The 22940-nt window shown below is 40.5% G+C and overlaps 1 protein-coding gene across 1 annotated transcript; it reads right to left on the bottom strand.

Moving 5' to 3' along the window:
- Positions 1-16794: 16794 nt before the first annotated feature.
- LOC127568469 (centromere protein F-like) lies at positions 16795-22809 on the bottom strand. Its single transcript, XM_052012249.1, has 3 exons — positions 22242-22809; positions 18843-19021; positions 16795-18343 (listed from the first exon to the last, which is right to left on the bottom strand). The coding sequence occupies exons 1-3, from the start codon at positions 22450-22452 to the stop codon at positions 18104-18106; spliced, it is 630 nt and encodes a 209-aa protein (XP_051868209.1). The 5' UTR covers positions 22453-22809; the 3' UTR covers positions 16795-18103.
- Between the last annotated feature and the right edge of the window lie 131 nt (positions 22810-22940).

Below are 22940 nucleotides of genomic sequence, written 5' to 3'. Positions count from 1 at the left end.
TTAAAAAAACAAAGAATATACCTATATCCTGAGGTGGTGATTTATGATGGAAGAACTGGCTTCCATATTACCTATATAACTCATTCAACAATCCTTTTGTGATTTATTACTTTCAAGTTATGATCAGCAGGTTATTAATTTGCAACCAGGTCATTTACAAAGGTTAAATTTGGAAATGGATAGAATACATTTGGGCTATTTTGGGCATGAATTATTTATCTGGAAGAGGTAAGAACATAAGTAGGAGTAATGCAGATCTATTGGTCCCTTGAGCCTACTCTGCAATTCAAATAGAGGAATTTTCTAATGAGAAGCATACTTGAATTAGCTCCAGAAAATTGAGTTCACTAAAATGTAAAGCAACAGAGAGGCATTTCTTCTGTCAATGTTACTATAGTTCACCTTGGGTATAAAGTTTGCATTCTGCATGCAGTTGTTTTTAAACATTGAAGACAAGTCTGAGAAAGCACGTTAGAGCTCCAACAGAGCTGCTCATTTTATTTCTGTGTGATATGGAAGCATGGAAATTACAACAAGGCATTGAGCATCAATACAGTGTTGCCAATACTATCTCTAACTTCCTCCCTTTTCCCTGTTACATTGGGCTGAAGTGTGCCAACAGTTGATAAAATGAATTGTCAGCACTCAGCCACTGAAAACACGAAGTCCTTGTGGAGTCTGCCCTTGCGAGCAGTTTAAAAAGCAAACCGCCATATCCAGTGGGTAGCGTCGGAGCGGGCAGTGGAGTGAGAGGGAGCAGAGTGGTCGGGCTTTGGCTTAAGGGGCTTAGGTGTAAAGGGGCAAGGCAGGTGAGTAGCTGTAGGTAGGTAAAGGTAAGATTTACCTGTTATCGTTATAAATTTTTAAGTAGAAGACTAGGGGGAGAAAAGAATTAGTTCAGGTGGAGGACATGGTGGTGTGCTGCAGCTGCTTGATGTGGGAGCTAGTGGACCTTGCTGCGGTCCACGATGGCCACATCTGCAGTCAGTGCTTGAGGCTGGAGGAACTTCGGCTCACAATCGATGAGCTGGAGTTGCAGCTTCAAACACTGCACAGCATCAAGGAGGGGGAGCATTTTGTAGATACTGTACATAAGAAGACGGTCACCCCCCTTAGCGCAGGTAGTACTAGAGTCCAGGAAGTAGATAGAATGGTGACTGTCAGGGGAGGGAAGAGGGAAAAGGGAAAAGAAAACAAACAGGCAGATAGAGCAGAGGACCCCGGAGGCTGTTCCCCTCAATAACAGGTTTTCCGCTTTGGAGGCTGTTGAGGGAGATGACCTGCTAGGGCCTAGCAGCAGTAGCCAGGTCTATGGCACTGGGACCAGTCCTGCTGCTCAGAAAGGGAGAGAAGAGGAAGCAGTAGTGATAGGGGACTTGATAGTCAGGGAAACAGATAGTAGATTCTGTGGCAGTGAGCATGAATCCGGATGGTATGTTGCCTCCCAGGTGCCAGAGTCCGGGATGTCACTGATTGGGTCCACAGGATTCTAGAGCGGGAGGGAGAACAGCCAGAAGTCATGGTTCATGTTGGTACCAATGACATAGGTGGGAAGAGGGATGAGGTCCTGAAAAGTGAGTTTAGGGAGCTAGGCAGAAGGCTGAAGAACAGGACCTCGAGGGTAGCGATCTCGGGATTGCTGCCAGTGCCACACGATAGTGAAGGTAGGAATAGGAAGAGATGGCAAATAAATGTGTGGCTGAGAAGTTGGTGCAGGAGGGAGGGTTTTAGATTTTTGGATCATTGGGATCTCTTCTGGGGAAGGTGGGACCTGTACAGAGAGGACGGGTTACACCCGAACCTGAGGGGGGCCAATATCCTTGTGGCCAGGTTTGCCAGGGTAGTTCGGGAGGGTTTAAACTAGATTGCGAGGGGGAAGGGAACCGGAGGAGTTGGTCAGAGGAAGAAGAGGATGGGGAAAAGTCAGATCTGACAGGTAGAGAGGCTTTGAGGAAGGAAAAGGCTATAAAAGTAGTAAGGTGGATGGGCTAAAGTGCATTTACTTGAATGCGAGAAGCATCAGGAATAAGGGTGATGAACTGAGAGCTTGGATAAGTACATGGGACTATGATGTTGTGGCTATTACAGAGACATGGCTGACATCAGGGCAGGAATGGATATTGAATATTCCTAGTTTTCAGTGTTTTAAAAGGGATAGGGAGTGGGGGAGAAGAGGAGGGGTGGTGGTACTGATCAGGGACACTGTAACAGCTGCAGAAAGGGTAGATAATGTAGAAGGATCCTCTCTAGAGTCAATATGGGTGGAAGTTAGGAACGAGAAAGGGGCAGTTACCCTCCTGGGAATATTCTAAAGGCCCCCCCGCTAGCAGTAGGGATACTGAGGAGTAGATTGGGAGGCAGTTTTTGGAAAGATGGGAAAATAACAGGGTTATTATAATGGGAGACTTCAACTTTCCAAATATTGATTGGCACCTACTTAGTGCCAAGGGTTTAGACAGCGCAGTTTGTTAGGTGTGTCCAGGACGGATTCCTGACACAGTATGTTGACAGGCCAACTAGAGAGAATGTCATATTAGATCTACTTTTTAGGTAATGAACCGGGACAGGTGACAGATCTATCGGTGGGTGAGCATTTGGGGGACAGTGACCATTGCTCCATAACCTTTAGAATTGTCATGGACAGGGATAGGAGCAAAGAGGATGGGAAGATATTTAATTGGGGAAAGGCGAATTATGAAGCTACAAGGCGAGAACTTGGGAGTGTAAACTGGGATGACATTTTTGAAGGGAAATGTATTATGGAGATGTGGTCGATGTTCAGGGATCTTTTGCAGGATGTTAGGGATAAATTTGTCATGGTGAGGCAGAGAAGGAATGGTAGGGTGAAGGAAATGTGGGTGACGAGAGAGATGGAACAACTAGTTAGGAGGAAGAAGGCAGCATATATAAGGTGTAAGCAGCAAGGATCAGACAGGGCTCGTGAGGAATATAGAGTAGCAAGGAAGGAACTTAAGAAAGGGCTGAGGAAAGCGAGAAGGGGACGTGAAAAGGCTTTGGCAAATAGGGTTAAGGAGAATCCCAAGGCTCTTTTCTCATACGTAAAGAACAGAAGGATGGCTAGGGTAAAGGTAGGTCCAATTAAAGACAAAGGTGGGAGGATGTGCCTGGAAGCTGTGGAAGTGGGTGAGGTTCTCAATGAATACTTCTCTTCAGTATTCACCAAGGAGAGGGGTCTTGATGATGCTGAGGACAGTGTTGGTGAGGGTAATGTTCTAGAGTATGTAGATATTAAGAGAGAGGATGTGTTGGAGCTGTTAGAAAATATTAGGACAGATAAGTCCCTGGGGCCTGACAGAATATTCCCCAGGCTGCTTCGTGAGGTGAGGGTGGAGATTGCTGAACCGTTGGTTAGGATCTTTGAGTCCTCGTTGTCCACGGGGATGGTACCGGAGGATTGGAGGGTGGCAAATGTTGTCCCCTTATTCAAAAAAGGTAGTAGGGATAGTCCAGGGAATTACAGGCCGGTGAGCCTTATGTCTGTGGTGGATAAGCTGTTAGAAAGGATTCTAAGAGATAGGATCTATGAGCATTTAGAGAATCATGGACTGATTAGGGACAGCCAGCATGACTTTGTGATGGGAAGATCTTGCCTCACTAGCCTGAGAGTTCTTTGAAGAGGTGACCAGGAAGATTGATGAGGGTAGTGCAGTGGATGTGGTCTACATGGATTTAGTAAGGTGTTTGACAAGGTTCCGCATGGTAGGCTTCTTCAGAAGGTCAGAGGCCAAGGGATCCAGGGAGGCTTGGCCATGTGGATTCAGAATTGGCTTGCCTGTAGAAAGCAGAGGGTTGTGGTGGAGGGAGTGCATTTGGATTGGAGGGCTGTGACTAGTGGTGTCCCATGGGGATCAGTTCTGGGACCTCTACTTTTTGTGATATTTATTAACGACTTAGATGAGGGGGTGGAAGTCTGTGTTAGCAAGTTTGCAGATGACACAAAGATTGGTGGTGTTGTGGATAGTGTGGAGGGCTGTCGAAGCTTGCAGAGGGATATTGATAGGATGCAGAGCTGGGCTGAGAAGTGGCAGATGGAGTTCAATCCAGAGAAGTGTGAAGTAGTACACTTTGGAAGGGCAAACTCCAAGGCGGAGTACAAGGTAAATGGCAGGATTCTGGGCAGTGTGGAGGAGCAGAGGGATCTGGGGGTTCATATCCACAGATCACTGAAAGTCGCCTCACAGGTAGATAGGGTAGTTAAGAAAGCTTATGGGATGTTAGCTTTCATAAGTTGGGGGTCGGGTTTAAGAGCCGCGAAGTGATGATGCAGCTTTACAAAACTCTGGTTAGGCCACACTTAGAGTACTGTGTCCAATTCTAGTTGCCTCATTATTAGGAAGGATGTGGAGGTGTTGGAAATGGTGCAGAGGAGATTTACCAGGATGCTGCCTGGATTAGAGAGTATGGATTACGAGGAGAGACTAAAGGAGCTAGGGCTTTACTCATTGGAGAGGAGGAGGATGAGGGGAGACATGATAGAGGTACACAAGATATTGAGAGGAATAGATAGAGTAGACAGCCAGCGCCTCTTCCCCAGGGCACCAATGTGCAATACAAGAGGGCATGGCTTTAAGGTAATGGGTGGGAAGTTCAAGGGAGACGTCAGAGGGAGGTTTGTCACCCAGAGAGTGGTTGGTGCATGGAATGCGCTGCCTGGGGTGGTTGTGGAGGCTGATACATTGGACAAGTTCAAGAGATTGTTAGATAAGCATTTGGAGAAATTTAAGATGGAAGGATATGTGGGAGGAAGGGGTTAGATAGTCTTCGGTGTGGTTGAAGGGCGGCACAACATGGTGGGCCGAAGGGCCTATATTGTCCTGTATTGTTCTATGGTTCTATGGAGTCCAGTGGGAAACACAATCAGATCCTGTGGCAGATTATTACCTGGAGTGGAATCCTACACCCCACAGATTTCAATTGTAGATTGTAGGGCAAAGAGGAAGTTACCTTGCAAAAAAATACTGATTATTGTCAGTCCTATTGAATAACTCTTTCTGAAAGAAAAATTAAGTCTTTTTCAATTATTCCTTTCAGTTTTAATAGTTTTTAAACTTTCCTGAAGTCAGACATCTTTAAAACTTAAAATCAATTATCAAAAAGCAAAATACTGCAGATGTTGAAAATCTGAAATGAAAATAGCAAGTGTTGGAAATACTTAGGTCAGGTATTTGCGTCCGTGGAGAAATAAACAGCGTTAACTTTTCATCAGAATAGAAATCAAACATGTTTCAACTTGCAGAAAGGATTGACAAAGATTTTTCTGTATATACCAAGGGGGACTGACAAATGGTGATAGTATAGGATGGTAAATCATAACTCATCTGCCTGGAGAGGTTTGAGGCAAATGAATAAGTGCAGGCTAGGTTAAAAAAAACTGTAACTATGAGATACAGAACAGTACAGTTGCTGGAAATCTAAAATGAAAGAGAATGCTGGAAATACCCATTGAGTTAATATTGTAAGTTAATGACCAAACATCAGTACTGAAATTGTGGAATTGCCTAGTCCCTACCCTTTTACCATTTCTTTTACCACTATCCGGGGACTCAAATATGCTTTCACCTGTACACCTTCCAATTTAGTGTACTGCATTTGGTGCTCATGATAGGATCTCCTCTGCACTGGAGAAACCAAATACAGATCGGGTGACGATGAGGAGAGATTGAGTCACCTGGGGCTATACTCAGTGGAATTCAGAAGAATGAGAGGGGATGTTATAGAAACATATAACATTATGAAAAGGATAAATAAGATAGAGGCAGGAAAGTTGTTTCCACAGGTAAGTGAGACTAGTAGAACTAGGGGACATAGCCTCAAAATTCAGGGGAATAGATTTAGGATGGAGATGAGGAGAAACTGCTTTTCCCAGAAAGTAGTGAATCTGTGGAATTCTCTGCCCAGGGAAGCAGTAGAGGCTACCTCATTATCTAACTGTGTCTTGAATATATTTAGATTTTTGCATAGTAGGGGAATTAAGGGTTATGAGGAAAAAGCAGGTAGGTGGAGCTGAGTCCACGGCCAGATCAGCCATGATCTTACTGAATGGCGGAGCAGGCTCGACAGGCTAGATGACCTACTCCTGCTCCTATTTCTTATGTTCTTATGATTCCTTTGATAAACACTTCCATTCAGTCTGCAAGTATAACACTAAGCTTCTGGTTGCCTATTATTATAATTCTCCATCCCAGCCTCACTCAAGCCGTCTATCTTTGATCTCAGACAGTATCCCAACAAAACCCATCCAATGTGGAACAGTGTCTCATTTTCTGAATAAGTGCAATACAGCACTCAGAATTCAGCAATTTCAGATAACCAACTATTTCACATTGTGACAGAACTGGCCACTTCTGGTCACATACAGAAACATTAACTTTCTTTCTCTCCCCATTGATGCTGCTTGATCTGCTGAGTATTTTCAGCATTTTCTGCTTTTAAAATAAAATGCATATTTCACATGCATAAAGCCCTGCCCACAGCTTTGCCAGTTGTTAAAGGCTCTCAAGGAATTTAAGGGTAGGACCTACACCCTGCAAGCCTCTCCAATCACCTAACAACACTGCTACAACCCAAGTTATATTATTCCCCTGTTTGTGTAGCTCCATATGAAGCAGGAGCAAGAGTAGGCTCTGTCCTTCAATAAGATGGCCGAGGTTGTGGGGGCAGATACGTTAGGAACATTTAAGAGACTTTTAGACACATGAATGATAAAGAAATGGAGGGCTGTGGGAGGGAAGGGTTAGGTAGATATTAGAGCAGGATAAAATGTTGGCACAATGTGTACTGTGCTGTAATGTTCTATGGTCTAGATCATAGCTGATCTGATTGTAACCTCAACTCCACATTCCTGCCTATCCCCAGTAATCTTTCATTCCCTACCTCTGCCATGCAAAATGTTTTTTCACTGTATCTCAGTACATGTGACAATAATAAACCAATTACCTTACAATTGTTCAAAGACTTTGCTTCCATTGCCCTTTGAGGAAGAGTTCCCAAAACACATAACTCTCGGAGAGGAAAAAAAAATCACTTCATCTCTGTCTTGAATGGGAGATCTTTTGTTGTTATACAGTGATCCTTAGTTCTCGATGTCACCACAAGAGGAAATATCACTCTCCTGAACTACAATGGCTACAAGCCAAGTCTGTTTAATCTTTCCTCAGAAGACATATGCCCAAATCTGCTTCTGAAGCAATTATATCCTTCCTTAAATAAGGAGACCATTACTGAACATAGTATTCATGATGTGGTGCTACTGACACCCAAAGCTCTGAAGGCTGAGCTCCCTACTTCTGTATTCATTTCCTCCAGAATGTGTGCTCTGTAGCACACTCTTGTATTATCCAGATTAATCCATTGCTCTCATTTTCTTTCACTCTTAACGGGCATACAAAACACATTTACCAGAATGTCTAATTTTCCCAGTTCTGCACATTTGGACCTAAAGTTCCCTCGAATCAATTCTTGTCTGTTACGTACCAGCAACAAAAGAAACACACCGAGTCATGTATAAGTGTTAGAAACTATTTCATTAATGACTACTTATAATAAGAAGAAAAGTAAAAACGTTAGATATTGAACATTAACCCCCAAAACTAAACTCGAAGTGTGTGTGTGGCAAATTCCCAAACTCCAAGTCCAGGAATAGTTCTCAAAGTTCAGTTCAGCAAGTCAAGGTGAAATGTGAGCAAAGGCTTTTGCAAAACCACTGTTGACTGAAGAGAAAATGTAGAGAGAATATAGAGAGAAATTACGAAATCCAAATGTTCCACGATGGAACCCATACGACGCCTCAATCACTGATGATCTCCACTGCCTTGTTCCGAAGTATCTGCCACCCTGAAAGGCATTCGAGACGTGGCCGTCCACAGAAATACCTGTTTCTCTCTACAGGTTAATGACAAAGTGGACTCCACTGGATTGCTCCAATAATCCATACATGGATTGTAGTGACAGACACAGTTATTGTTCTTCATCCATTGTTACGGAGACCAGCAGTCAGTGTCTGTCTCTCTTTCTGTCTCTGTCTGTCTATCTCCCCCCCCACTGAGCAAAAAACGTCAGCATGTTGTTATCTTGTTGTCATGATGACACCACACACACACACACTACTACCCTACTGTACTATATTTTAAAGGGACATTCACCAAATAGCAACCTGCTTCGTAACATGCCCCTTTTCTCTATCACAGTTCTGCATTGTTATCCAGAGTCAGAGCCAATTCTCACGTGCCCATTGATGACACTCTGCATTACTCTTCTCAATTACTCTACTGCTTCCGTATTGTTAAACTACTTGTCTAATATCCATTCTTGGATGAGCTGCAAGTTTCTCCTGTGAGACACTGGGAAGACTAAGCCCATGATCTTCTGCTTTCCCCATGTCATCTATTCTACCCCACTTCCCAAAGATGTGTCAGTTCGAACAAGAGTGCCACAACTTTGGTATCCTATTGAACTTAAATTTTGAGAAGAGCTTCTAACCTCATCATCCCATTCCACTACTGAAGAGCCTCATTAATGCCTATGGCATCACTGGACTCAATTGTTGCACTGCTCAACCTTTCAACCTCCATACCTGGTAAACTTAATTCTTTTCAAAACTCTGCTGTCTGTTTACCATACTGAACCACTTCTTGCTAACCCAAATTAGCTCAGGCCCCTCACTCTTCAAATTTACAAATAGTCACTTTGATGTTTAAGTTCCTTCATAGCTTCTTTTTTGTATTTACAACTACTATTAAACAATTACTGCACAACTATAGTCATAGAGTTATACAGCACAGAAACAGGCCCTTCAGCCCAACTGGTCCATGCCAACCAAGGTGCCCCATCCAAGCTAGTCCCATTTGCCACCATTTGGTTCATTACCTTCTAAACCCTTCCAATCCATGGACCTGTCCAACTATCTTTTAAAAGTTATTATTGTACCTGCCTCAACCATTTCCTCTGGCAGCTCATTCCACCTCGATACCACCCTTTGTGTAAAAAAAAGTTGGCCCTCAAGTTCCTATTAAATCTTTCCCCTCTCACCTTAAGCCTATGCCCTCTAATTCTTGATTCCCCAGCACTGGGGAAAAAAGACTGAATGCATTCACCCTTTCTATGCCCCTTATGATTTTATACACAGCTATAAAATCACCTCTGTCTCCTACGCTAATAAAATCCGAGCCTGTCCAACCTCTCCTTATAACTCAGTCCCCAAAGTCCTGGCAGCATCCTTGTAAATCTTTTTGACACTCTTTCCAGTTTAATAACATCCTTCCCATGGCAGGGTGACCAAAGCTGAACACAATATTCCAAGTGCGGCCTCATCAGCATCCTGTACAGCTGCACCATGACTTCCCAGCTTTTATAGTCCTGATTTATGAAGGCCAGCAGGACAAAAGCCTTCTTCACCACTCCGTCTACCTGTGACTCCACTTTCAGTGAACCATGTACTTGTACTCCAAGGTCCCTCTGTTCTACAACACACCCAGGGCCCTGCCATTCACTGTGGTGAAGTCCTATCTGGCTTTGACTTTCCAAAATGCAACACCTCGACTTAACAGAATTAAACTCCATTTGCATCCTTGGCCCACTTACTCAGCTGATCAATATCCCCCTGTAATTTTTGATGACCTTCTTCATTGTCCACTGTACCGCTTATTTTAGTGTCACCTGCAAACTTACTAACCGTGCCTTGTACATTCTTATCCAAATCATTGATATAGATGACAATCAACAATGGGCCCAGCACCAACCCGAGGCACACCACTAATCACGGGCCTCCAGTCCGAGAAACAACCTTCCACCATCGCCTTCTGCTTTATCAAGCCAATTGTGCATCCAGCTAACCAGCTGTCCCTGGATTCCATGCAATTTAACCTTCCAAAGCAGCTTACCATGTGGATCCTTATCAAAGGCCTTACTGAAGTCCATATAAACCATGTCTACTGCCCTGCCCTTATCAACTTTCTTGGTCACCTCATCAAAAAATTTGTAAGGCACTATTTCCCGTGCACAAAGCCATGCTGACTACCCCTAATCAACCTTTCTTCCCAGATGTTCATATATCTTATCCCTCAGAATCCTCTCCAGTAACTTACCTACCACAGATGAAAGACTCACTGGCCTATAGTTTCCAGGATTTTTTTTGCACCCTTCTTAATTCATAGAAACTTAGAGGGAAACCCAATAACAAATGAATCATTTCCAAATTTTCTTAAAGCTAGACTGAAATGCTAATGAAAAATAATTTATTAGCAGGAATATATGGCTTTGATCTAATTAGCATAAACATAGATATTGTTTCATAAAACTCCACAGTCTCACTTCTGATTGTACCACAATAATTGTTAATAAGGGTAGCAATTCAGGCCATATTAGGTCATCTGAACAGGAAACCCCCGAACATCTAATTGTATCTTAAATTATTCCAGGATTTTCAGCTTCACCACTCAGTTAAGTGCATTAAAAATATTGATCTGTCTGTGTGTAAAGTAAAGCTTCCTAATAACAGTTTTAAAAAAGTGATCATTTCAAAAAAGTGATTATATGCTCCCTGTTGCTGTACATTTCACCCAGTTTATTCCAGGGGGTGGTGGACGTTACTTTGTGGCATGATATTGAAAGCACTTGAACTACTTCCTCCAATAAATCTTATGAGAGGATGGAGGAATTCAAGTCGCTGTTAGTCAGATAATCTACTTCACTTTGCAATTTGTGGTAAAAATAGGGAGCACACTTGTTGAACTCAAAGAGGATACATTAGGAAAAGAGAAACTTCTCACAAAGCTGGTGCAGGCTCCCAAATTCTGACATCCCATCTCTGCAACCAAGTTCTAGAGTTTCTATCTGATAAGAGTGAGCAGTCTTGCATTTATGGCACTCCCATCTCTGTTGCAGGTTGCTTAAAAAAACAGCACAAAAGTGAGAATTAGTGATGGCTAGGTGAAATTCCCATGATTTCAAAGTACAACGTAAAATGAGTTAGTTTGCTATGTATGCATGCAGGAGGCCCCTATTCACTGAATGGAAAGAGACTGATGAATTTGACCAGGTGAAAGCGAGAGGATAGGACATTGAAAAGGCTCATTTCCTTATTGCTATTCTTGATATGGATTTAAAGGATTTTTATGTGAATGAATGAGAGGATAATTGTAAGTGAAGGGCATATTTGTACAGTGCATGAATGGAGCTTCCATGTGGTTGCTTACTCCTAGTAAGATTCTTGAAATTCTTGAGGGACTAGTTATCTGCAGAGTGATACAATTAACAACATTGTGGTGCCATGGGGCAGCAATGTACATTGCTGTGGCATTCCTTCCAAAAGGGAAGAAAAAAGAAAAAAAAATGGATGGAGTGTGACCAGAAGTCATTTTCATTTGATTGACATAAACCTTCTAAATCTGTTCCTTGGGATTGAGGGCAACATACTCCCACTCTTTTTTTGGGGTTCTTTGGTGGCTAATGAGGTCACTGTGGGAACCACAGACTCTTTCACAGAAAGGGCAGGAATGGTATGGGTTTGGTGGTTGGATTGTGAGGTGGTGCAATCCTTATAAGGACTTTTATCTGCTCCCACTGCATGGCCTCAGGATTCTCTATACCAACCCGAATGGTCCTTCCCCATTTTGAGCTGTCATGGGCCAGAGATTCCTAGAAGGCAGTGGGAACATTTCATTTCTTCAAGGAAGCTTTAAGCACCTCCTGTTTTCTTCCTCTGTCCACCTGTAATATCTTCCCACAACAGAGCTTGGAAATAATGCCTGCTTCAGGAGCCTTATGTGGGGCATGTAAATGATGTGACCAGCCCAACATAGCCGACTGAGTGTAACTAGGGTCTTATTGCTGGGGTTGTTGGCCTTGGTGAGAATGTAACAAGTAATCCATTCAGAACAACTACAAAAAAAGTTAGTCTTGGTTTCTTCTGACCTTGATATTTTATAGTCTATCATGGTAGGTGAACTTATCTGAACAGCAGCATTCAATACAAAATTTATCTTATGACGTCCCTGTTTAGAACACTTTATGACAATCGGCAGTTGAGTGGCGAACTCAAATTGATACACACACACTTCTATACTAATAGTTGAACATTACAGTCATGGTAAAGATCAGATTGTTCAATAGTGTTATTTTAGGTAGTTAAATTTATATATTGAATTTTGTGTTCTTATTTTCCAGGTTCAGGGATTTTAATTTCAGGTAAATATTTTGACAAAGCTCTGTCCTTTGACAGGCATTACTATTAATCAGATTACTTAATGTTATTTCTGTATCAGCTTAAACACCGTTGGGTTCCTTCAAAGCAGACAAAATTATTTGCCAGTTGCCAAGACTCTGAAGATATAACTTAACCCTCAACCCAATTAAAGTTTCTAAAGAAACAATCTTATTAACTGGGCCTAATACTATGGTTGCTGTAAATGTGAAATATTGGTATAACATGCTTAAGATTTGCAGCAAGCCCGGCAACATTTGTGGAGAGGGAAACAGTCTTAATGTTTCAGGCTGAACTTCCATCAGAACTGGAAAAAATTTGTACAGGTGTAACAAGTGTTGAGTATGTGCAGAGACAAGGCAGTGATGCTGGTGGGTTGAAAGAGAGGAGTGAGTGTTGCTTGGAAAGTAGAGGGTGGATTTGGGAATAAACAATTCTGTAATATGGTGGAAGGTACAATTGATTAAACCAACAGTCAAATTCTCACCAGCACCTCTCTTCAAAAAAAAGAACTGGGAGCAGTAATCGAGAGCTGAATCTTGCTATTGACTCCGGGAGGTAATCAGATACCTAATCGAAAGACAGGACACTGTTCCCTGGGTGTTGATTGAATCAGTATAAGAAGCCATGGGCAGAAGTCAGAAAGGAGGTAATGTGAAGAATTAAAATGCCAGGTAACCAGGACAAGGTCTCTCTTGGAGGCTGAATCGAGGCAGCTTGCAAACAATCTACCAATCAGTTTTCTCACTTTAAGATCATGAACAATTATTTGTTGTAAAATATCAAAAAAATATTTCCAACAATAAGTTTGTGCTTGACTTGTGAGGAGATAAAGAGAAGTGATAAAGATCTGAAGTGACTGGCTTTTTGCTCTGTTAATCATTGACTGCTTTAAGAAACAATTAAATCAAAAGTCTCTACTTGCACTAATGGAATGATGCTGTCAGTTGCAATGCTCGTTATAGAACTTTTTGGCACAAATGTAAGAGAACTGAAAGCATTCTGCAGATTTATCTACTGACTGTTACAGAATAACTTGATTGGGTTTGTCAACACAATAGGATTGCAATGATTGACTTCTCAAAATACAAGGCTTTTGTGAATACCTGCCAAGGGCTATTGGAAAACTGTCAAAAATCATTTATACCAGGATCATTGAAGTGACTGTGGGAAGCTGTGAAAGGCATCCTGCAGCTAATGTAGAAAAGATTAAAAAAACATGGAAACTGAATTAAAATTAACATGCATCATCTCCCTTACCAAGAATCTGTTTACAACAGATGTCAATGAAAAGAGTAAGAATATTAAGCTAACATTTGTTGTGTTATGTAATATTACATAACTGAAAAGTCTCAAAATAACTACAACAGAAATAGACCATTTATTCCATCAGTAGTGAATATTTCTATATTCCCCCCCCCCCCCGAAGACAACTAGTTATCTTTTGCAGGTAGGGCCACTGAGTATGATGTTTGCCTTTGTGAATAGGATGAACTTTTACCCATTGTTCCCTTACAACATGACTTTCACCAGGTTTGTGTTGACAATGAGACTGTGTATATTGGCTCAGCTGGATTCATCAGCTCATTAAACTTACTTTGTTTTGCCTTAATTTCAACTTTAGAGAAGACAACTTTATTGTACCAGTGTGATACTTTAACAGTTGCCGTGGCATTGTTTCCTTTCTGTTTCATTTTATCCAAGTTATCTGCCTATGAATTGAGACTTCCCAAATTTGTTTCATAAATGACTCTTTTTTCCAATTAGCTTCAGATTTCAAAGGCTAAAAAGAGTGCTGGATGCAATAACTCTTACAAGTTATCTCAACACTAGAGTACATATCTGTAAAGTACAGATCGATATCTGTACTTTACCTCTAACTACATTACTATCAGACCTAACATTTCTACCACTTATGTTAATGGCTGAAATGGAATGTCTTGCTGCCTGGACACCACCTCAAGGAACAGTCCTCCAAGAAATAAGTCCACCCCCCCTCCCCATGCGATTAAAAAAATATTATGCTATTAGTTACATGCAGTCCTATGGCATGAAAAAAGTGAAAGCTAAACCAAACATTTCTTTAACTTTTGTAGGATAAGCTGAAAATCATTCTTCAAAACCTGAGAGACGAGCTACAAACAGATCCAGTCATCAGTTCCTCAGAATAAGGTGCAGCAGTACAGAAACCTTGCCGTCTTAAACAAGGATTCGCATATTTTTACTATCATCTTTAGAGAGCACAGAATGAGAACATGGACCTAACTGATAATGAAAGCAATGCACTTCATGTAACTACTTCAGCATTAAAATATACAACATTTGGAAAAGATCACAAGACAAAGAAGCAGAAGCAGGCTAAAACTAAAACACTCAAATACATTCAACTAAACACTATTCATTCAAAGAAGTAAATTACTTAATTTTTATCCTACTGCCTCAACCATTCCTCTCCAAATGAATGGAGCTGCTGTATCTGCACTGATTTTTTTTTGGTAGAAACCACATTGTAGTTGCTGGGGAATTTCAGCAACTTTGTGCTCTATCACTGGACTCTGACATTGGAATATAGTTCAGTAAAGAGCAGCAGTGGGTTGCCATCAAACTTGGGATGTGTTGATGCAGGCATAAACAGGAATCCTGAACTTGGTGGTACTTAGAGGAAATTACCAGCTGCTCTATGGGGAAAGTGCTGCATTTCTGCACTAAATGCAGGTTACTGTGTAGGTTTCTCCCAAATTCTTACAAGCATGGTACAACTAGCAAACTTCAAGTTAGCCAAATCTCAAGCCACCCTTAATATTTTTCTCTGTATCAGCAAAGATGGTCGCAGTAGTAAGCGGTCACTTTGCCTGGCATGCTGCCCAATATCTACAGATATAAGTGTGTAACTCATGAATTCAAGAACAGAATCCCTTCAGAAGATAAAACAAATATACGTTATCTTCAGTAGGTGTCCATCCCCAAAAGTCTAGTGATACGAGCCCAATACAAATTGTTAACCTGCAGTTTGGTTTTTGTACATAAACACAGAATACATCTCCCCATAATCCAAATAATCCCATCACCATCCAGATGAACAAGAGTGACTCATTGTTACAAGCTTTTATACATGCCAATTGTTTACCAATAGGTAAAAGCATAATACAAGATATTGCAGTCAGCAGCAAAGCAACCTATCCTCATTGATGACTTCAAGAAAAATATGGGTTTTACCTTAAGTAATCTTTGCTGAGGAAACGTACAGAAAAGCTGGTAGGATCCTTGATGCATTAACTCTTAGGATGTAAATATACTCATATCACTACACAAGGTTAACCCTGCCCCAAATTTAGCATAATCTGTTAAAATCTAAATGTCTCTTAATTTCTCATATTTTTGATGGCTTCATTTGCTTCACGTTTCAAAAACAGTTACAAATGCAAAAAACCCAAACCATTTTAAACAGATTAAGATAATGCAAAAATGTCTAAATTGACAAATATTTCCCAAGTTCCTTTTGTACCCTTTCCTCAGAACTCTGGTATCCTTCTCAGCCACTTCCAGAGCTTGTGGTCTGTCTGTCCAGTCCTAGAACTACCTATTCCTGCAATAGCTTTCAAAAACTACAACCAATTGAAAGCAAATATTGTCTGTCATGTCAGCAACTCAGCCACAATGTTTTGAAATTCATCCCATAATTTCAGTACAGCCTTAGATATTTTTGTGGCCTTACAGAAGCAGTCAAATTCAAATTCCTGCACAATCATACCCATTCAAAACAGTGGAAGGTGCAATATCTGTGTTTCATCTGACTGGTTATATGATTTTTGAGTGAAACACCCATGGTGAATGGTAGGAAATCACTGAAAATTATTACTTCTTCCCTGAACTCCATTATCAAAGCACTGTCTACTGTCACAGCAACTTCAAGATTTCTACATTCATGTGCACCAAAATTCTAAACTTGCTGTTGGTTATGTGGGGTAATGAAGGTGAATGCTGTTTGCTGTCATTATCCCACAAAATCTAGAGCATTATTTAATTGTTCCACATCTTCAAAAAAAAAATCATTGTATTTCACAAGGAGATAACATCCTCAGAACTGAGAACATTCTAACATCTAATATTTCAAACAAGGAAGTCAACAAATAGATGTTATGAGTACATCAAGTTCAGGACTTTTCAATCTCATAAGATGATATCTCCTCCTAAAAAAACTTTCAGACTGCAAACAAGGCACATCTGATTCATTCCAATAAACAGTTCCATTCGAAAAAGCTTAAAAGCTGAGAGTAGCTTCCATAATCACAGATGACCCCATTTTCAGTACTCTTGTCCTGATTTATATTTGCCTTTATTCATTTTGCTAAAAATTGTACCTAAATTTGGTTAGTAATATAGTCTAATATATGTGCTAAATACACTTTTGGGCAACCACATAACTTCTCTTGGTTCATTACCTGTGATGTGTTTGGACCTTATACAAATAGCATCTTATAAATGAATGTATTACATGAAACTGAGATTTTATCATAAGACAACAACAATGAAATACTTTTGAGGGTTTTAATTCACCACTGGAAAAAATCTGAAATTGAATTTAGTAAATTGGTTTAAGTAAATCAGCTACAATTGCAATTGACATTAGTTTTAATTCAATTCTGTACAAGTTGTATACAAATATTAGAATATGACAAAAATTTGTAGCTATTATATCTTACTTCAGAGCATTATGGTAACAAAAACACAACTGACTTAGCATCTACAAATAAAACCAGTATTAAAAAATGGGAAAATCAATATTTTATACAAAATGATGATTATTATTGTTAATAAAATTTCATGTAAACTGGCTTTGCAAATTTAAAAACAAATATCAATGAAGAAAGCTCATTTGCTACAGGAATCACTAAACATTTATAGAATTCTAAATGATCTTTTTGGGGCAGTTTTATATGTCAAAGGCTCCTGTTTCCCCCACCATGAGAAAAAAGGGACAACAAAAAATTTACAAATATTTTGAAGAAAATTATAACACTAGAATGGTTTATAAAAATAGGACTAGAAAGGCACCAGACCACAAATGAATGGCATACTGCAGGTTAAATCAACATTCTGTTTGAGGTCTTCACTACAAAATTTTGCAGTAGGAGGTCCAAAGTCACACATTACAGATCAGGCTTTTTTGTCCCTACATGGGTTCAAATTCCTTTCCTTTGTGCAATTCAGCAGTGGGGAACACACAATGGAAAACACGGAGTCCAGGTCATCATGGGTCGGTTTAGGTGGGCATGCAGTCTGGAAGTTAGTGAGTGGAGGGCTTAGCATTATCCAGTCCGGGGAGCTGGAGCTCTAGATAATTATTTAATTATAAAGGACATGAAACTTAACAAAATCATGGAATTGACGTTCAGGAATCCACTGCACACCATCGATCATCACCGTGCATGTTTTATGTTTCTCCATAAGTCAATGCATCAGATGCATGATGGATCCAGAAAGATTATTACAGAATTTATGGAACCCACAATAGGTCCATGATTTTCCTTTACAAATTATTTTTTTTAAATTGAAGTTGAATGATGTGTATAAAATCTTTGTGATACGCAATCATAATGTACAGAAGTTTTAATCGTCATTACTGAAGAGAATCTTATTAATCTAACAGTTCTGTTTTGACCAAGTTTGATCTTTTAATGCACTGGATGTTTCTCCACATTAAAGTTGCTATATAAATGCAAGTTGTTGCCGTTACTCTAAGTTTACCACCATCTGGCCTGACTGAGTGCACATTTTTCAGTCAGTTTTGGTATTATCCATTTTGTCCCTCCAGAAAATGTACAGTCCTGCTGTTGGAAGTTTATAACACTTGCAGGCAGTCTGCAATTTCTACTGCATCAATTATTGTACTTTGCAGTTTCCATCTCCTTCTGTCTCTGCAATTTGTTCCTTGTGTTGTTCTTTTGTTCTATAGATTTTTTCTGCATTCAATGAGCATCTGCTTTGTGATTGTTCCCCATCAAGATTTACAAAGCTCTTCTTCTTTGGATTATTTGTTAAAGATGATAGAGGTGACTGTGCCACAGCCGGTACTGGACCAGGAAATAATGCTGGAGGCGAACACGTAGATTCAGTTGGATGCTGAGGAGTACAACAATAATTAATGTCAATACATTGATTTGAGTCTCAGTATGTAAAACAGGCATTTCTAAACACACTGGCTCTTGGAAGGGGTGCCAAACAAATAGATAAAATAAAAGGACAAGAACACCATACAGGTTAAGGGACTGACCAGGCAAGCATGTTGGTCCCATATTTGTAATTGGAATTACAGGTTGTTACAGGGAGTTTAACGATTTACAAATGTACTTATAGGAAAAACTTATCCAACTATCTCAAGTTATTAAAGATCTGTTGTTTTTGTAGGATATATAATAATTAATCTATAAAGATCAACAAAAATGAAAAGTACAACCAACAATTCATTTTGATTTCCAAACTGAACCGAAGTGCAATGAAGTTAGATATAAAAGAGTTTGGCTTTGTAATATTCATGTCCTCATACTTTACCAATGGGTTAACATTTCTACATCAATTATATCACCACAGGAAGTATGACCTGTTGATTGATAAATATTACCTGGTGTATATGGCTGCCTTCTGCTGTCATTTCTGACTTCCTACTAGTTTGTACGACTCCTTTATGCCCACGTGGAGATACCCTGCTCTGAGCTGCAAGAACGGAACTAGCCCTGTTGAATAAGGTAGTTCTACGCAATGTGTAAGGGCTAGTTGATGGAGAAGGAACTTCCACAAAACCTGAAAGAAGATATGACCATCAGTAGACAGAATCTTGATGCAGATATGATAAACCTCTTCCATTTCCAGAAATCAGTGTTGTCTTTGAAAGTCTCAGTTCATTCCACAACTTTACTCAGTTTCCTCTGAACTCACAACTTGGCTTCCCACATTGTCCCAAATAACTCAACCTCAAAGAATGGCATCCTGTCATTGGATTAGTCACATTCTGTCATCTGTACAAAGTAACAAATTCAGCAATTTCAGAAAAATCTTAAATTCTGATGTTCCCATTTATTTCCCCTGTAGACGCACATGTCATATCCCATTACCAATCCCTTTTTCCTTGCATCATCATCTTTTGTCATTTATTCTCCCGTCCTCCACCTTATCAAAGACACACTTATTCTATAGTTTTATTCAGTTCAAATAAAAGATCACTGACTTGGAACATTAACTCTGTTTCCAATATTCATTAAAGTTGGACATAACCAACAACCCTAACTAAACAAAATGAGCTTCCGCAAGTTTGTTTTGTTGTTTTTGCCCAATCAGACTAAAGTGCCCATTCAGGCATTGATCTGCAGGGTAATTGGGATCCAATGGGAAGATCTAAAACTTCCATCAACAGGTCCACCTCTTGCTGTCCGTCAATATTCTGGATCTTCCTGGCTGAGATACCGAGTCACAAACATTTCTTTGTATACTTGATTCAGTTGAAAACTTCTATCACAATTTTTGAAATTTGCAGCCAGTCTCTCCCCATGAAGACAATTGCCTAAAAATTCTAGTGTACACACAGGATATATTGAATGGGCAAACTAATATTCACCCTTGAGACTACTTTGCACATTTTCAGTAACAAAATTTGAGTTCAGAGACTGGATTCATGATGGCCAACAGTGATAGGCTGAGTGGGCCTGTGCTGTGGCTGTTGGGTGGAAGAAGAGGAAAACAGTTGGAGATACTGGCATTCATCTTGGGGGGTGGAATCATTGCAACAAGGAGGATGGAGACAAGTTATTGCCTTATCTGGTAGGCATCCTAATCTGGTGCTGCACTGGGAAGACCATGCTGTTTTGAGAATGCCCAATGATGGATTCTCCAAAAGCAAAGTGGTTCATGTTTTCCTGGAATACTCCAAAAGGCAAGTTGCATGGGAAACAACACGCATATCATTTCACTCAGAGGGTGAAATTGAATTTCAATTGCACAGTGCTGAGAGAAAAATTACGTTATTTCAATGCAAGAAGCTTTACAGGTAAGGCAGATGAACTCAGGAAACAGCTGGACTGGGATTTTATAGCTATTACAGAAATATGGCTAAGGGAGGGACAGGACTGGTAGCTAAATGTTGCAGGGTACATGTGCTATAGGAGGGATAGAGGTGAAACAAAGAGGAGAGGGAGTTGCATTTCTGATTAAGGAGCAAATCATGGCAGTAGTCGGAGATGAAATTACTGAGGGAGGTTTTATGGGTGGAGTTAAGAAGGGGATGATCGCCTTGTTGGGATTGTACTATAGCAACCCTAATAGTCCATGGGAATTAGAGAAACAAATATGCAAGGAGATTTCAGGAAGTTGCAAGAATAATAAGTTGTCATAGTAGGGGATTTTAAACTTTCCTAATATAGACTGGGACTGCCATAGTGCTAAGGGCTTAGATGGGGTGGAATTTGTTAAGTGTGTTCAGGAACGTTTACTCATGTAATATATTGAAGGCCCTACAAGGAAGAGGGCAAAGTTTGGCCTACTGTTGGGAAATGGGGCAGTCAGTGGGGTAACACTTTGGGGCCAGTGGCCATATTTCATGTATCTTGAATTTGAGTTTTTTTGTAGAAGTAGCCAAGAAGGTCAATGAGGGCAGGGCAGTATACATGGTCTATGTGGACTTCAGCAAGGCCTTTGATAAGATTCCACATGGTAGGCAGCTATGGAAAGTTAGATTGCATGAGATCCAGGGAGAGCTGGCTAAACAGATATAGAATTGGCTTGATGATAGAAAGCTGAGGGTGATGGTGGAAGGTTGTTTTTCGGACTGGAGGCCAGTGACTAGTGGTGTTCTCCAAGGCATGGTGCTAGGCCCATTGCTATTTGTCATCTATATCAGTGATTTCCAGGAGAATGTACAAGGCATGGTTACGAAGTTTTCAGATGACACTAAAGTAGATGGTGTTGTTGATAGTGAAGACAGTTATCAGGATTTACAGAGGGATCTTGATCAACTGGGTAAGTGGGCCAAGGAATGGCAAATGGAGTTTAATTTGGATGTGCAAGGTGTTGCATTGTGGGAAGACAAATGAGGATAGGACTTTCACAGTGAACGGTAGGGTCCTGGGGAGTGTTGTACAATAGAGGGACACAGGAGTACAACTACATGGTTCCCTGAAAGTGGAGTCGCAGGTAGACAAGGTGGTGAAGAGGGCTTTTGCCACATTGGCCTTCATCAGTCAGGCCATCGAGTACAGAAGTTGCTGTTTTACAAGATGTTGGTGAGGCCGCATTTGGAATATAGTGTTCAGTTTTGGTCACCCTGCTTTAGGAAAGATGCCATTAAGCTGGAAAGAGTTCAGGGGAGATTTACAAGGATGTTGCTGGGGCGTGGGAGACTGAGTTATGGAGAGAGATTAAGCAGGTTGGGACTCTTTCATCAGAGTGTGGGAGAATGAGGGATGATCTAATGGAGTGTATAACATTATGAGGGGCATAGATAGGGTCAACGCGCATGGTATTTTTCCCAGGCTTGCGGAATCAAGAACCAGAGGACATAGGTTTAAAGAGAGAGGGGAAAAATATAATAGGAACCCGAGGGGCAACCTTTTCACCCAGAGAGTAGTCAGTATATGGAATGAGCTGCCAGAGGAAGTGGCTGAGGCAGGTACATTAACAATATTTAAAAAGGTGTTGGACAGGTACATGGATAGGAAAGGTTTAGAGAGATATGGGCCAAACATGGGCAAATGGGAATCTTGATTGGCATGGACCGATCGGGCTGAAGGGCCTGTTTCTGTGCTGCATGACTGTCTAGTTATGTGCTCATCTGTCTAGTTCTGTTAGTTAAACTGTATTCTTCTAATGTAAATAATAATTCTGATGCAAGGATAGTTAATTAAATAGTACAACATTTTTCAGAGATGTTCTGGAAATCCACCTTCCTTACTGCCTCCATTTTCTTCAGGGGGAAATTTTTATTTTCATCCTTTGATATTAGTTCATATGTGCATGGATGCATAAAACTCACCCTTCTTAACTTTTTCTGGAAGACCTTCTGGTTTACATGAAGTTGCATCTTGTGCTTCACCACATCTGGTCTGCTTTAAACAATTCTGAACATCCTCTGGTTTCAATTCATCTTCCTCCTTCTTGGACTCAGCTCCTCTAAACCTCTTAGTGGCGTTCTTAAACTGACCATCTGGAGACCTTTTGTGACTTTTGCTTACACCCAATTTCATTGGGGCATCCCTAGAAAGTCCTGAAATATTGCTCACGTCTGGAGATTTCAGATGTGTTTGCCGACTGTTGGAATGACCAGGGGACTTCTTTTCAGGCTTTTTATGCACATCTGCTTTTGATGTAACTGCCAATTGCTGTTCTGCCACACTTTTCTCATTCCCAGAATTTGGCTGTTGCAACTTGTTGTTCAGCAAGGCAACCCTGCCTTCAACATTTCATTTTCTTCCTCCAATTTGTGCGTGCTTTTGATCAGGTTCCAATATTTCTCCATATTTTCATCAGCTTCTTTTGTTTTTTCCTCTAACGTCTCTTTTAATTCCTCCATCTCAGCACTTAATTTTTCTATCTGTGAATTTGTACCTAATAATTTAATAAAGATGAAGGCATTAAAATAATATGAACCTGTGAAATCTTTGCATAGGCTAGGCTAATTCAGGTTAATGAGAAACCATTTCTATTTTACTAATCCTTTTAAAAATTATTTTGC

The sequence above is a fragment of the Pristis pectinata genome, chromosome 3, assembly GCF_009764475.1.
Source record: "Pristis pectinata isolate sPriPec2 chromosome 3, sPriPec2.1.pri, whole genome shotgun sequence".
In the NCBI taxonomy this organism is placed as follows: domain Eukaryota; kingdom Metazoa; phylum Chordata; class Chondrichthyes; order Rhinopristiformes; family Pristidae; genus Pristis; species Pristis pectinata.
This window is presented reverse-complemented; position numbering and strand designations above follow the sequence as displayed.